Raw genomic sequence first — 20,475 nt, forward strand, 5'->3', positions numbered from 1 at the left:
TGTAATTTGCTGATTATGATTATGCTGTCTGTATGTGTGTATCATTTTTGTATTTAAGTTATGAATATTGGCTATGTACTTGTATCTCAATGTGTTTGATTCTAAGTAGCATCAGTGAAGCATTTGGTCAGCTTCTTGAGATAGGAGAAACACTTAACTGACAATGGACCTTGGAAGATTCCAATCTACATCTGACGAGCCTTCTTGGGAACATTCAAGGTAGCATGTGAGCAAAGGCTGCCGCCTACAAACTGAGCCATGCATGGACATGTGACTTGTTCATGTGACTCCAAACTCCATCTTGCTGCTGTTATTTTCCACAGTCAGAACAAAGGGGTCCTTCCACATGGCAGAGGATATAAAATGCCCTAGAAACCCTCCATTTTGTCTTCAATCCTGCTTCTTACCTCTGGAGGAACTTTGCTACAAACTGAAGCTCTGAACAAAGGACTGAATGATCCATCCCAGCTGTGGATGTTCTCCAGAGACTTGATCTGTGCCTGCAGTTTATTCCATCACTGCTACAAGCCTGAACCCAGAACTTTGCCATCACTGCATGTATTTGACTCCATTTAATCAATTTTAGCTCTCATCTATGTTTCTTTATTTTTATGAATAAACCTTTAGATTTTTAGATTCTAAAGGACTGGCAACAGCATGATTTGTGGGTAAGATCAGACTTGTGTATTGACCTGGGTCTGGGGCTTTGTCCTTTGGGATCGGGAGAACCTTTTTCTTTTACTGGGGTATTGGCTTTCATAACTATTCATCCCCATAAGGAGTGGCACTGGTGGTGATACTGGGAAACTGGAGTATCTAAGGGAATTTCTTGTATGACTTCTGGTTAGCCAGTGGGGTAAAACTGAAGTCCTCTCTGTCTGGCAGGTTTGGTGTGCCTTGGAAGTAGAGAAACCCCAGCCTTGGGCTATAACTGCCCTGCTCTAAACAATTTGTCCTGCATTCATACTCTCAGCAGTGTCCCACCAGAGGCAGCTTTGTTACATAGGACACTGTAGGGAAAGTTGCAATCAGCTCCTACCACTCCAGTCCTAATCAGGGGAAATACGTTGGGGCTGGGCAACTAGTGAGGACTGACCTGGAAACTGGCAACACCTGCCAGCCTTGTTAACAGGGTCTAAAAGCTTGGGAGGAAGTGAGTCTGTGGGGGTAAAGACCAGGAGGGGAGAGTAAGCTCAGAAGGAGCTAGGAACCTATTATTCTGTTTCCACTAAAGCCAGATCTAAAAATCGTTTGTAAATAGTGGGAGTTTGGGGGTGGGAACAAGATACATGAATAAAGAGCACAGGTATAGCACCAGATTGCAGTGGTCCTGAGTCATTGGGAAGCGGGGCAAGGAGGCTGAACCAGTGGGGCATGGTGAGCATCCTGTTATACCCCCTTTAGTCAGCTCTTTGCCAAGCTAAAAAGTCTGGGAATTTTCAATCTCTCTTCATATGGAAGCTATTCCATAGCCCTGAACAGTTTTGTCACCCTTCTCTGTACTTTTTCCTGTTCTAATATCTCTTATATGAGATGGGGTGACCAGAACTGCACACACAGTATTCAAGGTGTGCGCATACCATGGATTTATATACAGGCAAGCTATTTTCTGTCTTATTATCTATCTCTTTCCTAATGTTTCTAACATTCTGTTAGCTTTTTTTGACTGCTGCAGCACACTGAATGGATGTTTTCAGAGAGCTATCCACAATGCCTTCAAGATCTCATACTTTGCATTGAGTACTTTTGTCTTGTCTGGTTTCAGAGTAACAGCCGTGTTAGTCTGTATTCGCAAAAAAAAAAGGAGTACATCCGATGAAATGAGCTGTAGCTCACGAAAGCTTATGCTCAAATAAATTGGTTAGTCTCTAAGGTGCCACAAGTACTCCTTTTCTTTTTGTCTTGTCTGCAAATTTTGCCACCTCACTAATTACCCTTTTTTTTCCAGATCAGTTATCAATATGATAAACAGTACAGACTCCAGGAAGACACCATTCTTTACCTCTCTCTCTTCTGAAAACTCATCCTTTATTGCTATCTTTTGTTTCCTCTCTTTTAACCAGTTACTGATCCATGAGAGGACCTTCCTCCTTCTCCCATGACTGCTTACTTCTCTTAAGAGGCTTTGGTGAGGGACCTTCTTTAAGACTTTCTGAAAGTCCTAGTACACTACGTCCACTGGATCACTCTTGTCCACATGTTTGTTGACCCACTCAAGATAATTGTAATAGATGGGTGAGGCATGATTTCCCTTTGAAAAACTGTGATGATTCTTCCCCAATAAAATGTGTTCATCTATGTAACTGATAATTCTGTTCTTTACTATATTTTCAACCATTTTGTATGGTACTGAATTTAGCTAATAGGCTTCAAAATCAGCATCACATCTACCAGTCATCTGGTACACAGGCTGATGTAAGTGATAGGTAACTTACCACAGTTAGTTATTCTGTAATTTGATATTTGAATTGCTTCAGAACACTTGGGTGCATCCCATCTGGGCCTCATGAGTTATTACTAGGTCTGTCAAGCAATTAAAAATGAATTGTGATTAATCACACAATTAAAACATTAACTGAGATTAATCTCATGATTAATCATGCTGTTAAAAATAATAGAATACCATTTATTTAAATATTTTTGGATGTTTTCTACATTTTCAAATAGTGATTTCTGTTATAACAAAGAATAAAAAGTATACAGTGCTCCCTATATTTTTGATTACAAATATTTGCACTGTAAAAAAAAAAAGAAAAGGTATTTTCAATTACTGTAGTGCAATCTATTTATCATAAAAGTTGAACTTACTAATGTAAAATTATGTACAAAATAACTGCATTCAATAATAAAACAATATTAAACTTTAGAGCCGAAAAGTCCACTCAGTCCTACTTCAGCCAATCGTTAAGACAAACAAGTATGCTTACAATTTGCAGGAATTTGCTGCTGGCTTCTTGTTTACATCACCTGAAAATAAGAACAGGTGTTCACATGGCACTGTTGTAGCCCTGTGATATTTACTTGCCAGATACGATAAAATTCACATGTCCCTTCATGCTGCGAGCATCATTCCAGAGGACATGAGTCCATGCTGATGACGGGTTCTGCTCGATAAAGATCCAAAGAAGAGCAGACTGATGCATGTTCATCATCTGAGTCAGATGCCACCAGCAGAAGGTTGATTTCTTTTTTTTGGTGGCTTGGGTTCTGTAGTTTCCACATTGGAATGTTGCTCTTTTAAGAGTTCTGAAAGCATGTTCCACACCTCATCCCTCTCAGATTTTGGAAGGCACTTCAGATTCTTAAAATGTGGGTTGAGTGCTGTAGCTATCCTTAGAAATCTCACATTGGTATCATCTTTGCGCTTTGTCAAATCTGCTATGAAAGTGTTCTTAAAACAAACATGTGCTGGATCATTACCCAAGACTGCTATAACATGAAATATATGGCAGGATGTGGGTAAAACAGAATAGGAGACATAGAATTCTCCCCCAAGGAGTTCAGTCACAAATTTAATTAATGCTTTTTTTTTTGTTTAATGAGCATCATTGGCATGGAAGCATGTCCTCTGGAATGGTGGCTGAAGCATGAAGGGGCATATTAATGTTTAGCATACCTGCCATGTAAATACCCTGCAATGACGGCTACAACAGTGGCATGGGAACACTTGTTCTCACTTTCAGGTGACATTGTAAATAAGAAGCAGACAGCAGTATCTCCCGTAAATGTAAACAAACTTGTTTGTTTTAGTGATTGGCTGAACAAGAAGTAGAACTGAGCGAAGTTGTAGGATCCAAAGTTTTAGATTACACCACAGTACTTGTGTGAAGTGAATTGAAAAACACTATTTTTATCATTTTTACTGTGCAAATATTTGTAATAAAAAAGAATAATATAAAGTGAGCACTGTACACTTGGTTTTCTGTGTTACAATAGAAATCAATATATCTGAAAATGTAGAAAAAAATCCAAAATATTTAATACATTTCTATTGGAATTCTATTGTTTAACAGTGTGATTAATCACAATTAATTTTTTAAATTGTGATTAATATTTGTATTAATCATGTAAGTTAGCTGTGATTGATCAACAGTGCTACTTGTTACTGTTTATTTTGTCTATTTGTTCCAAAAACACCTCTCCTGGGGACAGTTCCTCAGATTTGTCACCTAAAAAGATTGGTTCAGGTGCAGGAATCTCTCTCACATCCCCTGCAGTGAAGACTGATGCAAAGAGTCCATTTATCCTCCCTGCAACAGCTTAATCTTCCTTGAGTGCACCTTTAACTCTTCAATCTTCCAAGGGCCCCACTCATTATTTGGCAGGCTGACCACTTCCGCTGTACTTCATAATATTTGCTCTTAGTTTTTGTGTCATTTTCTAATTGTTTTTCAGGTCTTTTGAACTAGTTACACAACCCACATTTAACAAGTATGAGCCACACCTCTAAAAAATCAGGGGATAGCTTTAAAAATAATGAGATTTAAAAATGTGGGGGTCATTTGCATGTGCCTTTGGTGTTTGAGCCTTTGAGGTACACCTGCTTCAGGTTTTCTAGGGTTTTTTTTCTGCAACTCACTTTTTTTTTCTTTTAAGAAAACCGAAAGCTGAGATTCCTGTGCAACGTCTTGATCCCAGAAGATGGGGCTTTAAGAAAGACAGGAAATAGTGCGAGACTCCCAGTAAAATCCCAGGAAGTGGCACTGTTGGCCATATCTCAAGCGGAGCACCCACAAACGAAGACACTAGGGGTTGGTTAGGGAACATTTCTGGTCACAGAGTTAATCTGTGGCAGATACGCTGGTTCCCTCTGCACTAGGCTACAGAGACCCCGGCTGTAAGTAACAGGGTTACGCCACGGGCAGCCGGACATAACGGTGACTGTCTCGCAGATTCACTGGTTTCTGAGCAACAGTTCAGAGAGTCTCCTCCTCATGTTCAGGCATGAGACATGCACTCACCCAGGAAGCAAGCAAGCTAGCTCTCTACTGGAACCAAACAACCCTCTCCCCCAGATCTAGCTGTCCCCAAACTTGGAGATGTTGGAAATTTGGATGAAGGGTGTGAGGTCAGTCTCCAGTGCTAAAGCAGATCTCATTGCTCAGGGTGAGGGTGGTGTCAGGATCAGACCAAGGGGCAATGCAGCAGGGCTCTATTCAGCCAGGCTACACTCTCAAAATCCTTCACTCTCTGATGTCCTGATTCCCCCTCTTACTGCCGAGCTGCAGGAGGAGTCCAGAACTCTCTCATTAAATGTGCTTTCTAATAACAGGCCTCATCAGCAAGGGGTGTTGAGGAATTCAGGTTCTCCGTCCACTGCCCAAAACTATCCTTATGAGCTGTACAGAGCTGAAATCTCTCTAAGGCACTTAGCTGTGGCCCCAATTATTGTAGCATCCGAGAACCTCACAATGTATAACATAGTTTTTTAGTACAATACCCTGTGCAGTAGGGTAGTACTACTAAAACCTCTTGGCAGATCTCAAGGCTAGAAGAGACCATTGTGATCACCTAGTCTGACCAGCTGCATAGCACAGGCCAGAGACCTGCCCTGAAATAGTTCCTACAATGTTACCATATGTCATAAATATAAAGGGAAGGGTAACCACCTCTCTGTATACAGTGCTATAAAATCCCTCATGGCCAGAGGCAACTTTCTGTTACCTGTGAAGGGTTAAGAAGCTCAGCTAACCTGGCTGGCACCTGACCCAAAGGACCAATAAGGGGATGAGATACTTTCAAATCTTGGGGGAAGGAAGGCTTTTGTTTTGTGCTCTTTGTTTACGTGTTGGGTTTCTCTTGGGACTGAGAGAGGCCAGACAGAAATCCATCTTCTCCAACACATCCTAATCCAAGTCTCTAATACTGCAAACAGTATAGGTAAGCCAGGTAAGGCGGATTAGTTTATCTTTTGTTTTGTGTGAATTTCCCCTGTGTTAAGAGGGAGGTTTATACCTTGTTGTTTTTTTTTTTGTTGTTTTTTTGTAACTTTAAGGTTTTGCCCAGGGGGATCATCTGTGTTTTGAATCTGATTACCCTGTAAAGTGTTTTCCATCCTGATTTTACAGAGGTGATTCTTTTACCTTTTTTTTTAAATAAAATTCTTCTGTTAAAAACCTGATTGATTTTTCATCGTTCTTAAGATCCAAGGGTTTGGGTCTGTGTTCACCTGTACCAATTGGCGAGGATTCTTATCAAGCCTTCCCCAGGAAAGGGGGTGTCAGGCTTGGGGGGGTAATTGGGGGGAAGACGTCTCCAAGTGGTCTCTTTTCCTGTTCTTTGTTTAAAACACTTGGTGGTAGCAGTATACTGTTCAAGGACAAGGCAAAGTTTGTACCTTGGGGAAGTTTTTAACCTAAGCTGGTAAGAATAAGCTTAGGGGGTCTTTCATGCAGGTCCCCACATCTGTACCCTAGAGTTCTGAGTGGGGAAGGAACCCTGACACAATAGTTTTCAGAACTCCCAACAGGGGCAATTTAACAATTTTACTCCAGGTGGAGTTAGGAATAAATCAATAGGAACTCAGCAGTTCAGTCAGATCAAGGATTAAATGCAAGTAGGTGTGCTCTTGTCTAACACTTCAGTTGACTAGATTTAAGCACACAAACATAAGCAATGTCAAGGTTCCTCCCCCACTCTGAACTCTAGGGTACAGATGTGGGGACCTGCATGAAAAACCTCCTAAGCTTATCTTTACCAGCTTAGGTCAAAACTTCCCCAAGGTACAAAATATTCCACCCGTTGTCCTTGGATCGGCCGCTACCACCACCAAACTAATACTGGTTACTGGGGAAGAGCTGTTTGGATGCGTCTTTCCCCCCAAAATACTTCCCAAAACCTTGCACCCCACTTCCTGGACAAGGTTTGTTAAAAAGCCTCACCAATTTGCCTAGGTGACTACAGACCCAGACCCTTGGATCTTAAGAACAATGAACAATCCTCCCAACACTTGCGCCCCCCCTTTCTTGGGAAATGTTGGATAAAAAGCCTCACCAATTTGTATAGGTGACCACAGACCCAAACCCTTGGATCTGAGAACAATGAAAAAAGCATTCAGTTTTTTACAAGAAGACTTTTAATAAAAAATAGAATTAAATAGAAATAAAGAAATCCCCCCTGTAAAATCAGGATGGTGGATACCTTACAGGGTAATTAGATTGAAAACATAGAGAACCCCTCTAGGCAAAACCTTAAGTTACAAAAAAGATACACAGACAGAAATAGTTATTCTATTCAGCACAATTCTTTTCTCAGCCATTTAAAGAAATCATAATCTAACACATACCTAGCTAGATTACTTACTAAAAGTTCTAAGACTCCATTCCTGGTCTATCCCCGGCCAAGACAGAATATAGACAGACACACAGGCCCTTTGTTTCTCTCCCTCCTCCCAGCTTTCGAAAGTATCTTGTCTCCTCATTGGTCATCTTGGTCAGGTGCCAGCGAGGTTACCTTTAGCTTCTTAACCCTTTACAGGTGAGAGGAGCTTTCCCCTTGCCAGGAGGGATTTCAAAGGGGTTTACCCTTCCCTTTATATTTATGACAGCCATATGTTTAGAACATCCCAAATATTTACCAATATTCTGAGACAGTATTGCGTAATCTATGATGGGGCAGTGCTGGCCAAACACCTCCCTGCCAAGGAGTAAACATGTCAGGAAAAACATCTCCCTCAGGATAGCTTCAGAGGACTGCTCCAAAGTACACTATAGTAGCTAATCTTTTATAACTAACTTCTGCAAATGCATATGTCACAATGACCTCTACTGGAGCATCATTTTTCTAACTTTCAATAAAACTTTAATATCCAAGGCATTCAAGGTTTTCTAGCCACCAAGGTTTTCAGTCTCATTTGTTTAATTTCCTGTCCACTCCTCCCATTCTGATTAGCAGAAACTGCTAGCTAGATATGACCTTGCTTCTGAAAACCTGTCTCCAAATTGACCCTTAGCTATGTAGTGTTCTATTTCATTAATTCATGGTGGCTGAATGCATATAATGTGGTTGCAATTGGCTTGATCATGTTCTGGGGTATACACACCCCTCAAATCCAAGGATACATTCCACTCCGTAAAGTCCACATATCTTTAATATTAAGGCCTTTATCTGTATATAACAAGTTTAGTGAGTTACTTCTGAAGGTCCTTCATTAGGCTTAAGGCTCTCAGCTAAGACCAAGCAAGAATCTTCTTGCTGCCACTCTACCGTTTCATCCCTGACCTTGCCTCGTTGAAGACCAGGCATCATATAATAATTTTGAGGAGTACCCATAATCTGTAAAACTGCTGGCTTTTCAACCAATCAATCTTCCTTTGAATCCAGTATATCAGTACTAGGAGCACAACAGCCAACACCACGTGAAACATTAGAATCACTATAATTTAATGTCAGGCCAAATTAAATCCCCAGTGATGTGAGGGACCATCTCAACAATGTCTCCCACCAATTTTGTTCTGAATCTCTGATACTGCTGGAAGAGGAGCTGATGACAGTAGAGGTCTTCAGCCAAAAGGAAAAGGAGTCATTGGAGAGGTTGCACATGCAGCAGGCTGTATCTGTTCAGATAGGGAGGCAACCGTATTTATGAAGCATGTTTACACATTCCCGGGGGGTCCACTTGGCCATCAGGGAAGCTCAGCTGCTTGGCTTAGTGTGCACCAGGTTTAACCCCTGTCACAGCCAATGGCAAACTGCAGAAGGCCAAATCACAGGGGACATGTGGTGATGCTGCCCAACTGGACTGCAGCCCAAGCCCTGCTGCAGGCTCTATTCCTGGAATCAGGTCTTGTTGTCACTGTTTGTATCATTCTGATTAGTCACATGGCTACCTCGGAGGCAGGTAAGTGGCAACGATGATTCTGTCACAAATGTGATCTCACTGTAATAAAATAATATAATAACAATAATAATAATGATATAGTACCAGTTTTTTTTTTCCCCAGCAGCCTCCTGTCCTGCATTATAAACCCAGGGTGCAGGCCAGGGTAGGGAGATTCTACCAAGCGCCCTACATGGAAATTTCCCTCGGATTGTTCCAGGAGGGGTGGTCCATTCCCTTCTCCCTGAGGCATAACACAGGGCCCCAGGATCCAGGGTGTCCCCAAAGGTATACACAGATCTCAGTGATCCACCTTGAGAGAGGCCCACACACTCACAATCTCTGTGCCTCCACAAATGCTCCTGAAAGCTCCCCAGCTCCCTGGTAGCATAGGTTCATCAGAGATGATCTACCAGGTTCTGTCACAATAGCCACCACTCACTGAATCTGCTTAAGGGGCATTGCACAGGGTTGAGGTGGTGCACAGAGAGTTGATGGGCACAATACCCAGACATAGACTGGTCGAAAGGTTTCATACCCAGAGTGCAGCCATAGACTCTGTCAGTGCAACCTTCATCTATGTTACGAGGGAGAGTCAAATGAAAAGCCACCAGTTTTTGTTGGGGATCCAGGCAGCTGCAGCTGGACAGCTCATGCACCTGAGCTTTCAGAGAAAAAATATCCATTTTCTATGACAACTCACCCCTAAAAAGTGAATTAAAAGGAAACATTTCAGTTTGGGTCAAAATTCTGTTTTCCAGCCCATCTCTAGCTCAGCCCAGGAGCCTCTGTCCTCATGCTGCAGGATCACATCCATCAGTGGAACAATTTAAGGACATAAGAACAGCCATATTGGGTCAGACCCCCCCGTCCCGGTCCATCTAACCCAGTGTCCTGTCTTCTGAGAGTGGCCTGAGCAGATACTGAAGAGGGAACTAACAGAACAAGGCAATTATTGAGTGATCAGCCCCTGTGGTCTGGTCCAAGCTTCTAGCACTCAGAGCCTTTGGGACACCCCAGATCATGGGGCTTCTCTTTCTAACTCTTATAGTGAGAAAAAAAGAATATACAAATGGTCATACTGGGTCAGGCCAATGGTCCATTTAGGCCAGTATCTTCCAGGAGTGTCTTCCAAGAGTGGCCAATGCTAGGTAACCCAGAGGGAACGAACAAAACAGGTAATAATCACCTGTCAGCCATTCCCAGATTATGGCAAACAGAGGCTAGGTACACCATCCCTGCCCACCCTGGCTCATAGCCATTGATAAACCTATCTTTCATGAATTTATCTAGTTCTTTTTTTTTAACTCTGTTAGAGTTTTGGCCTTTACAACATCCCTTGGCAAGGAGTTCCATAGGTTTACCCCCCCCCCAATGTATTTATAATGAAATCCAATCCCCACTCAGCCTGCATTGTGTGCATTGTGTTAGGCTAAATGAGCCTAGTTCTTTCATTCTCCTCCTAAGCCAGACTGTCCATTGCCCTAACAATCTGAGGAGCCCTTCTCCATAGCTGTTCCAATCTGAATTCATCATTCTTGAATGAGTGATGAGAATTTAACAGTTTTTTCAGTAAACGTCTCACCAGTACCTGATATAAGGATATTAAAAATTCCCTGTCTCACTGACACATTCTAGGATCTCATCTGCCTTGTTGACAGCCGCATCAGATCGGTGGCTCACAGTCATCCTGGGACTGACTAATATAACCAGGTATTTCTCCTCCTCAGTTGTTTCCAACTTACCCTTGGCTGTATAAACAGGGGTGTAGTGAGTAGAAGTAGGGAAGACTGAAAGGTGGCTTGATGATAGTGTACAAGCACTTTCAGAGGGATGAAATACCAAATACTAATGGGCTCCTTAATCCAGCAGGGTAATTTATAACAAGAAACAATGGCTGGAGACTGAAGACAGACAAATTAAATTTGGAAATGAGGCAGACATTTTTAGCAGTGAGGGTGACTAACCAGTCAAGCAAACCACTAAGGGAAGTGCTGGATTCTCCTGCTATCTCCAGACCAAGACTTGGTGCCCTCCTGGAAGATATGCTTTAGAGGAACACACGTCATGAATTAATAGAGCACACATCATTGAGCTCAATACGGGGATAAATTGGTGAAATTCTGCAGGTTGTGCTATTCGGGACTTCAGAATAGATCAGTTGTTCTCTAATTTATTTGATCATACTCCCTCTCTTCTTTGTGTCTATAAGATTTTATGCCTCCATTCCCCCAGCCACACAAATACATATACTGATTTACGTGGTGACATGGCTTCTTCTGACCTTAAATTCTCTGACTCTATGAATCATTGTTTTCAAGGTTCCTTCCCCACTCTGAACTCTTGGGTACACATGTGGGGACCTCCATGAAAGACCCCCTAAGCTTATTCTTACCAGCTTAGGTTAAAAACTTCCCCAAGGTACAAACTTTGCCTTGTCCTTGAACTTTATGCTGCTGCCACCAAGCGTGTTAAACAAAGAACAGGGAAAGAGCCCACTTGGAGACGTCTTCCCACAAAATATCCCCCCAAGCCCTATACCCCCTTTCCTGGGGAAGGCTTGATAATAATATCCTCACCAATTGGTACAGGTGAACACAGACCCAAACCCTTGGATCTTAAGAACAATGAAAAATCAATCAGGTTCTTAACAGAAGAATTTTATTTAAAGAAAAGATAAAAGAATCACCTCTGTAAAATCAGGATGGTAAATACTTTACAGGGTAATCAGGCCTTGGGATGCATCAGGCGAGGTATTTCCAGTAGAGATAAGGAGGTGTTAGTACCATTGTACAAGGCACTGGTGAGACCTCATCTGGAATACTGTGTGCAGTTCTGATTTCCCATGTTTAAGAAGGATGAATTCAAACTGGAACAGGTACAGAGAAGGGCAACTAGGATGATCTGAGGCATGGAAAACCTGTCTTATGAAAGGAGACTGAAGGAGCTTGGCTTATGTAGCCTAACCAAAAGAAGGTTGAGGGAAGATATGATTGCTTTCTATAAATATATCAGATGGATAAATACTGGAGAGGGAGAGGAATTATTTAAGCTCAGTACCAATGTGGACACAAGAAAAAATGGATAAAAACTGGCCATCGGGAAGTTTAGACTTGAAATTAGATGAAGGTTTCTAACCATCAGAGGAGTGAAGTTCTGGAATAGCCTTCCAAGGGAAGCAGTGGGGCAAAAGACCTATCTGGCTTCAAGATTAAACTCAATAAGTTTATGGAGGAGAAGGTAAGATGGGATAACAATGATTTTGGCAATTAATTGATCTTTAACTATTCATGGTAAATAGGCCCAATGGCCTGTGATGGGATGTTAGATGGGGTGGGATCTGAGTTACTACAGAGAATTCTTTCCTGGGTCTCTGGCTGGTGAATCTTGCCCACATGCTCAGAGTTCAGCTGTTCGCCATATTTGGGGTCGGGAAGGAATTTTCCTCCAGGGCAGATTGGCAGAGGCCCTGGGGGTTTTTCACCTTCCTCTGTAGCATGGGGCATGGGTCACTTGCTGGAGGATTCTCTGCTCCTTGAAGTCTTTAAACCATAATCTGAGGATTTCAATAGCTCAGACATAGGTGAGAGGTTTATTGCAGGAGTGGGTGGGTGAGATTCTGTGGCCTGCATTGTGCAGGAGGTCAGACTACATGATCATAATGGTCCCTTCTGACCTTAGTATAATCTATGAGTCTATGATTCAAAACATAGAGAATCCCTTTAAGGAAAACCTTAACTTACAAAAAGACAAAAAAACAAGAATTTACATTTCCTCCAGCACAGCTTATTTTACAAACCATTAAACAAACAAACAAACAAACAAAAATCTAATGCATTTTCTGGCTAGATTACTTACTGACTTTACAGGAGTTGTAAGGCTTGCATTCCTGATCTGTTCCTGGCAAAAGCATCACACAGACAGCCCAACCCCTTTGTCCCCCACCCCCTCCAGATTTGAAAGAATCTTGTCCCCTCATTGGCCATTTTGGGTCCCTACCGGGCCCGCCATAAATTTTCAGAACCCCGTTGTGGCCCTCAGGCAAAAAAGTTTGCCCACCCCTGCACTAAGGTCTTTGCAATGACTTACTCTCAGCCTGGAACACTTAAAACAAGAGCCCCCTTTGTGGAGTTTCATTTATTCAGTCTTCTGTAAAGCACAGACTCTCCTACCTTCCGGCCCCATCTCCCTCCTTTACTCATGAGCCCCCGCCCCAGCGACCTCCTTGCAGGGGGCTGCATTGGTTTAGGCTTGCTGTATTCCCTGCTTCTCCTTTTCCCCTGAGGCCCTGCCCTCTGCCTAATCTTTCCCCTAAGCCCCGCCCCCTGCTCTTCCTCTTCCCCTGAAGACCCACCCCTCTGATCAGACCTCAGCTTGATTTTGGTAAGAGCTGCCCAGGGAGCCACTGTGCAGAGCCCCGGACTCACCAGTTTCCCTGGTTTGAACATCCTGGGGGGTGAGGAGACAGGATGGGGGCTTCTTTCAGGCAGCTTTTATTATGGTCTACCTCTGGCTTGTAGCCTGGGCAGGGGATGGAGCCTTGGGTAATGAGGAGGAGCAGGGGATGGGATCTCAAGGAGGACAACAAGAGGCAGGTCATAGAGGGGATGGCGCTTTTGCCTACAGAGCTGTACCACATCCCAGTTTAGGGCTTTCCCCATTTGAACTTGTATATGGCCGTGAGGTTAAGGGGCCATAGCAGTTGGTGAAGCAGCAATGGGAGGGATTTACACCTTCTCCAGGAACTAACATTCTGGACTTTGTAACCAACCTACAAAACACCCTCCGAACCTCTTTAGCCCTTGCTAGAGAAAACTTACAGGATGCTCAAAAAGAGCAAAAAGCCTGGTATGATAAACATGCCAGAGAGCGTTCCTTCAAAGTAGGAGACCAGGTCATGGTCTTAAAGGCGCTCCAGGCCCATAAAATGGAAGCATCGTGGGAAGGGCCATTCATGGTCCAGGAGCGCCTGGGAGCTGTTAATTATCTCATAGCATTCCCCGCCTCCAACCGAAAGCCTAAGGTGTACCATATTAATTCTCTAAAGCCCTTTTATTCCAGAGAATTAAAGGTTTGTCAGTTTACAGCCCAGGGAGGAGACGACGCTGAGTGGCCTGAAGGTGTCTACTACGAAGGGAAATGTGGTGGTGGTGTGGAAGAGGTGAACCTCTCCATGACCCTTGGGCATATGCAGTGACAGCAGATCCAGGAGCTGTGCACTAGCTACACGCCGACGTTCTCAGCCACCCCAGGACTGACTGAACGGGCATACCACTCCATTGACACAGGTAATGCTCACCCAATTAGGGTCCAACCTTACCGGGTGTCTCCTCAAGCTAAAACTGCTATAGAACGGGAGATCCAAGATATGTTACAGATGGGTGTAATCCGCCCCTCTGAAAGTGCATGGGCATCTCCAGTGGTTCTAGTTCCCAAACCAGATGGGGAAATACGTTTTTGCGTGGACTACCGTAAGCTAAATGCTGTAACTCTCCCAGACAACTATCCAATGCCACGCACTGATGAACTATTAGAGAAACTGGGACGGGCCCAGTTCATCTCTACCTTGGACTTAACCAAGGGGTACTGGCAGGTACCGCTAGATGAATCTGCCAAGGAAAGGTCAGCCTTCATCACACATCTCGGGCTGTAGGAATTTAATGTACTCCCTTTCGGGCTGCAAAATGCACCCGCCACTTTCCAAAGACTTGTAGATGGTGTCCTAGCGGGATTAGGAGACTATGCAGTCGCCTACCTTGACGACGTGGCCATATTTTCGGATTCCTGGGCAGAACACCTGGAACATCTAAAAAAAGTCCTTGAGCGCATAAGGGAGGCAGGACTAACTGTTAAGGCTAAGAAGTGTCAAATAGGCCTAAACAGAGTGACTTACCTTGGACACCAGGTGGGTCAAGGAACTATCAGCCCCCTACAGGCCAAAGTGGATGCTATCCAAAAGTGGCCTGTCCCAAAGTCAAAGAAACAGGTTCAATCCTTCTTAGGCTTGGCTGGTTATTACAGACAATTTGTACCGCACTACAGCCAAATTGCTGCCCCACTGACAGACCTAACCAAAAATAAACAGCCCAATGCTGTTCAGTGGACCAAAAAGTGTCAGAAGGCCTTTAACAAGCTTAAAGCGACACTCATGTCTGACCCTGTACTAAGGGCCCCAGACTTTGACAAACCGTTCCTAGTAACCACAGATGCGTCCGAGAGTGGTGTGGGAGCAGTTTTAATGCAGAAAGGACCTGATCAAGAATTCCACCCTGTAGTGTTTCTCAGCAAAAAACTGTCTGAGAGGGAAAGCAACTGGTCAGTCACTGAAAAGGAATGTTACGCTATTGTCTACGCTCTGGAAAAGCTACGCCCATATGTTTGGGGACGGCGTTTCCACCTGCAAACCGAACATGCTGTACTGAAGTGGCTTCACACCATCAAGGAAACTAACAAAAAACTTCTTCGGTGGAGTTTAGCTCTCCAAGATTTTGATTTCGACATCCAACACATCTCAGGAGCTTCTAACAAAGTGGCTGATGCACTCTCCCGTGAAAGTTTCCCAGAATCAACTGGTTAAAATCGTCCTTGAGATGTGGAAAATATTGTTAGTCTTTATGTACTTGGTAGTATATTTAGAGATGCATGTGTCTTATTAACTCTGTTTTTCCTAGAGCTCCAGGAAGAAATCCCAGCCAGTGTTTCACCCTAGCTGAGATTTGGGGGGCGTGTCATAAATATAAAGGGAAGGGTAAACCCCTTTGAAATCCCTCCTGGCCAGGGGAAAGCTCCTCTCACCTCTAAAGGGTTAAGAAGCTAAAGATAACCTCGCTGGCACCTAACCAAAATGACCAATGAGGAGACAAGATACTTTCAAAAGCTGGGAGGAGGGAGAGAAACAAAGGGTCTGTGTCTGTCTGTATGCTGGGTCTTTGCTGGGGATAGACCAGGAATGGAGTCTTAGAACTTTTAGTAAGTAATCTAGCTAGGTATGTGTTAGATTATGATTTCTTTAAATGGCTGAGAAAAGAATTGTGCTGAATAGAATAACTATTTCTGTCTGTGTATCTTTTTTGTAACTTAAGGTTTTGCCTAGAGGGGTTCTCTATGTTTTTGAATCTAATTACCCTGTAAGATATCTACCATCCTGATTTTACAGGGGGGATTTCTTTATTTCTATTTACTTCTATTTTTTATTAAAAGTCTTCTTGTAAAAAACTGAATGCTTTTTCATTGTTCTCAGATCCAAGGGTTTGGGTCTGTGGTCACCTATGCAAATTGGTGAGGCTTTTTATCCAACATTTCCCAGGAAAGGGGGGGTGCAAGTGTTGGGAGGATTGTTCATTGTTCTTAAGATCCAAGGGTCTGGGTCTGTAGTCATCTAGGCAAATTGGTGAGGCTTTTTACCAAACCTTGTCCAGGAAGTGGGGTGCAAGGTTTTGGGAAGTATTCTGGGGGGAAGGACGCGTCCAAACAGCTCTTCCCCAGTAACCAGTATTAGTTTGGTGGTGGTAGCAGCCAGTCCAAGGACAACGGGTGGAATATTTTGTACCTTGGGGAAGTTTTGACCTAAGCTGGTAAAGATAAGCTTAGGAGGTTTTTCATGCAGGTCCCCACATCTGTACCCTAGAGTTCAGAGTGGGGGAGGAACCTTGACAGCACTATTTACCTCTTTCCATTCTCACCAGATGTTCTTACCCTTCTTTCCTATCTTTTAATAGGGGTGCCCGGCATTGCTTTCAGGATAATCTAAAAAGCCTTAATTTAATTTAACGACTAGCCCTTTGTTATTTTAATAACTGTGTGTGATGTTGCACCCCATAATGCTTAATAGAAATATGCTTATGAGTGTAAATATGATATAACTTGAAATATATTTTATATATATCTTGTCTCCTCATTGGTCATTTTGGTCAGGTGCCAGCAAGTTTACCTTTAGCTTCCTACCCCTTTACAGGTGAGAGGAGCTTTCCCCTGGCCAGGAGGGATTTCAAAGGGGTTTACCCTTCCCTTTATATTTATGACAAGTGCTGTCCCCCAGGGGTCTATACTGGAACCAGTGCTGTTCAACATACTGATCTTGAAAAAGGGATACACAGTGAGGTGGCAAAGCTAGCAGACGATATAAAATTAATTAAGATTGTTAAATCCAAAGCAGATTGCAAAGAGCTACAAAGGGATCTCACAAAACTGGGTTATGGGACAACACAATGGCAGATGAAATTCAGTGTTGATAAATGCAAAATAATGTACATGGCAAAATATAATCCCAACTACACAGAGAAAAAGATAGGGTCAAAATTAGAAAGAAAAGAAATGATCATTGTGAATAGTTTTCTGAAAACAACAGTGGCAATCAGAAAAGCAAACCAAATGTTGGGAATTATTAGGAAGGGGACAGATAATAAGACAGAAAATATTATATTGCCTCTATAAATCTATTGTACATCTGCATTGATTAGGCCTCAACTGGAGTATTGTGTCCGGTTCTGGGCACCACATTTCAGGAAAGATATGGACAAATTGAAGAGACCCCAGAGAAAAGCAACAAGGATGATTAGGGGTCTGGAAAACTTGACCTATGAGGGAAGATTGAAAGAACTGGGTTTATTTAGTCTGGAAAAGAGAAGCCTGAGAGGGGACATGATAACAGTTTTCAAATATCTACACAGTTGTTACAAGGAGGAGGGAGAAAAATTGTTCTCCTTAATCTCTGATGATAGGACAAGAAGCAATGGACTTAAAAGGCTGCAAGGGAAGTTAAGGTTGGACATTAGCAAAAACTTCCTAACTGTCAGGTTGGTTAGGCATTAGGATAAATTGCCTGGGGAGGTTGTGGAATCTCCATCATTGGAAATTTTTAAGAGCAGGTTAGACAAACACCTGCCAGGGATGTTATACATGGTACTGGTCCTGCTATGAGTGCAGGGGACTGGACTTGATAAGTCTCGAAGTCCCTTCCAGTTCTATGATTCTATGATCTATATCTTGAATACTGCATACAGATCTGGTCGCCCCATCTCAAAAAAGATAAATTGGAAGTGGCAAAGGTACAGATAAGCAAATAGAAATGATTAGGGGTATAGAATACCTTCTTTATGAGGAGAGATTAAAAAGATTGGGACTTTTCAGCTTGGAAAAGGGATGAATAAGGAGGGATATGATAGATGTTCTATAAAATCATGACAGGTGTGGAGAAATTGAATAAGGAAGCGTTATTTACTCCTTATCATAACACAAAAACTAGGGATCACCCAATGAAATTAATAGGCAGCAGATTTAAAACAAACAAAAGAAATAATTTCTTCATAGATTCCAATAAGAATTAGATAAGTTCATGGACAGTAGATCCATCAATTTTTATTAGCCAGGATGGGCAGAGATCCAGCACCATGTTCTGCATGTCCATAGCATCTGTTTTCCACAGCCTGGGAGTGGGGGACAGGGGTGAATCACTTGATGATTACTTGTTCTGTTCATTCCCTCTGAAGCATGTGGTATTGGACACTGTCAGAAAACAGGATACTGGACTAAATGGACCATTGGTTTTACCCAGTATGGTCATTCTTATGCTCTTATATAAACCCCAGGTATATCTGCCCTCCACTGTAATGCACCATAACCCTCTCCCATCCCAGAGTTCAGATAGAACCCAGGAGTCCTGGCAGGGTCTCCTTCTCCACAGAGTTAGTAATAAAGTAAGACTATTCATTAGAATTTTAAACCTAAGCAGTGTCCCTTAAGTGACTTGCCAGAAGATGCCAGAATATGTTAGTACTAGAGCTGAGTGGGTCTAATATTTATTTTTTTTCTTTCTTTTATATAGGAATTAGATACAGTACTCCTGTCAGCTATTTGCTAAGTTATCTGCCAAAAAAAATAGAGTTTTGAGTGCCTGTGTAGCCCCTTGAATAACAGTTAAAGTTGTCATCCCTAACAAAATCTGAAATGGCACTCTTGCAGCTAGCAGGGGAGGGACATGGAGATGATCCAGCGAGTGATAAGGAGATGAGAGGAGTAAGTGACAGGGGCATGGCCTTTTGGGGGAAAGAGGCAGAGCAGGGGCAGGACCTTTGTGGAAGAGGTGGGGAAATGGTGGGACCTTGGGGGTCAAGTTACCAGCAATTTGAAAGGTGTCAACTCAGTTCCCCAGTTTGTCAGGTTTGTAAGGTCAAGAAAGGGTTTAAAGTTTCTCTGACTGTCCATTATGTAATCCAGCGGAAAGGGCCCACAACCATGTCACAAGCCAGCTCTGTGCAGAGCTTGGTCTGAGAGCAAAAGCACTAGGAGTAAATATTAGGTCCATTTAGGAGTAAAGAGCTGGAGCAGCCTGTCCCGGATCTGTTTGGTCCTGAAACCGAAAATGATGGGATTTAGCATGGGGGGTACCAGCAGGCACACATTAGCAAAGAGAATGTGGAAATGCAGGGCCACATGGTGGCCAAACCGATACGTGAGGAGAGTGAAGAGACCTGGGATGTAAAAGGCTAAAATGGCAAAGAGGTGGGAGCCACAGGTCCCAAAAGTCTTGAGCCGGGCGTCCTTTGTGGGGAGGTTGAAGATGGCCATGAGGATCTGGATATAGGACACAGCTATAAAAAACATATCTAGACAAATGACCAAGTTTGCCACAGTAAGGCCATAGTAACTACTGATGCGGATGTCAGCACAGGCCAGATTCACCACGGCCATGTGCTCACAGCATGTGTGGGGGATGATATTGGTTCTGCAATATGGCCACTGCCTTGCAAGCAAGGGACAGGGCAGTGCAAGCATGCTACCACGCAAAACCACAGCCAGGACAATCTTGGCCACAACTGGGTTTCTCAGGGTGGTGGAGTGTCTCAGTGGATCGCAGATGGCCACGTAGCGATCAAAAGCCATGGCCATGAAGATCCCAGACTCTATTGCAAAGAAGCAATGAATGAAGAACATCTGGGTGAGACAGGCACTGAAATCGATCTCCCTGGAATTGAACCAGAAGATGCTCATCATTTTGGGAATGGTGCTTGTGCACAGGACCAGGTCGGTGATGGCCAGCATGCAGAGGAAATAGTACATGGGTCCATGGAGGCTCGGCTCCGTCTTCACGATGAACAGGATGGTGAAGTTCCCCAAGATGGCTATGATGTACATGGTGCAGAAGGGGATGGAGATCCAGACATGAGCAGTCTCCAGGCCAGGAATGCCCAGCAAGATGAAGGTGGAGGGGTTGGTGAAGTCGGTTGTGTTGGAATCTGACATGGAGTAGGGGGAGAAAGTGTCCAACTCTGAGGCAGAACCGTGTCTCCTGCATGTACCGTATATTCCCCTGTCTTCCTGTAGGTGCCCAGGGTCTAGGGTGAAGGTCGCAGGACAAATGCCTGGATGGAGAGACAATGTTAATATGAGACACAACATGCACAGCTGGAGGCTGTTCTCATGCGTGAAATAGATTGCTCAATCTTCACAAACAGAGAAATGCCATTTTCATTATTGAGATCAATGAATTATGAAAAAACTTTAACCCTACTAATGCCAATTCCATTTTTATTGTGCTCCATGCATCAATCATTCCTACACGTTGTGTTGAGGGAAACCTGAAAAGGCACCAGCAGGAAACACAGGCATTGGGTCTTGCTCTGCTCCTCTCTGCTAGATTTCAGAGCCCATTAGTACCC

At 43.3% G+C, this 20,475-nt stretch overlaps 1 protein-coding gene across 1 annotated transcript; it reads right to left on the reverse strand.

Moving 5' to 3' along the window:
* Nucleotides 1-19,111: 19,111 nt before the first annotated feature.
* On the reverse strand, nucleotides 19,112-20,059 carry LOC140896137 (olfactory receptor 52E8-like). The gene has a single exon (XM_073307412.1). It carries the CDS (start codon nucleotides 20,057-20,059, stop codon nucleotides 19,112-19,114), a length of 948 nt encoding a protein of 315 aa, XP_073163513.1.
* Nucleotides 20,060-20,475: the final 416 nt, after the last annotated feature.

Source organism: Lepidochelys kempii, chromosome 1 (genome assembly GCF_965140285.1).
Source record: "Lepidochelys kempii isolate rLepKem1 chromosome 1, rLepKem1.hap1, whole genome shotgun sequence".
Classification (NCBI taxonomy): Eukaryota; Metazoa; Chordata; order Testudines; family Cheloniidae; genus Lepidochelys; species Lepidochelys kempii.

Bases quoted from the DNA above. Each gene is read 5' to 3' on its own strand.
- LOC140896137 (XM_073307412.1), bottom strand. From the start codon at position 20,059: ATGTCAGATTCCAACACAACCGACTTCACCAACCCCTCCACCTTCATC.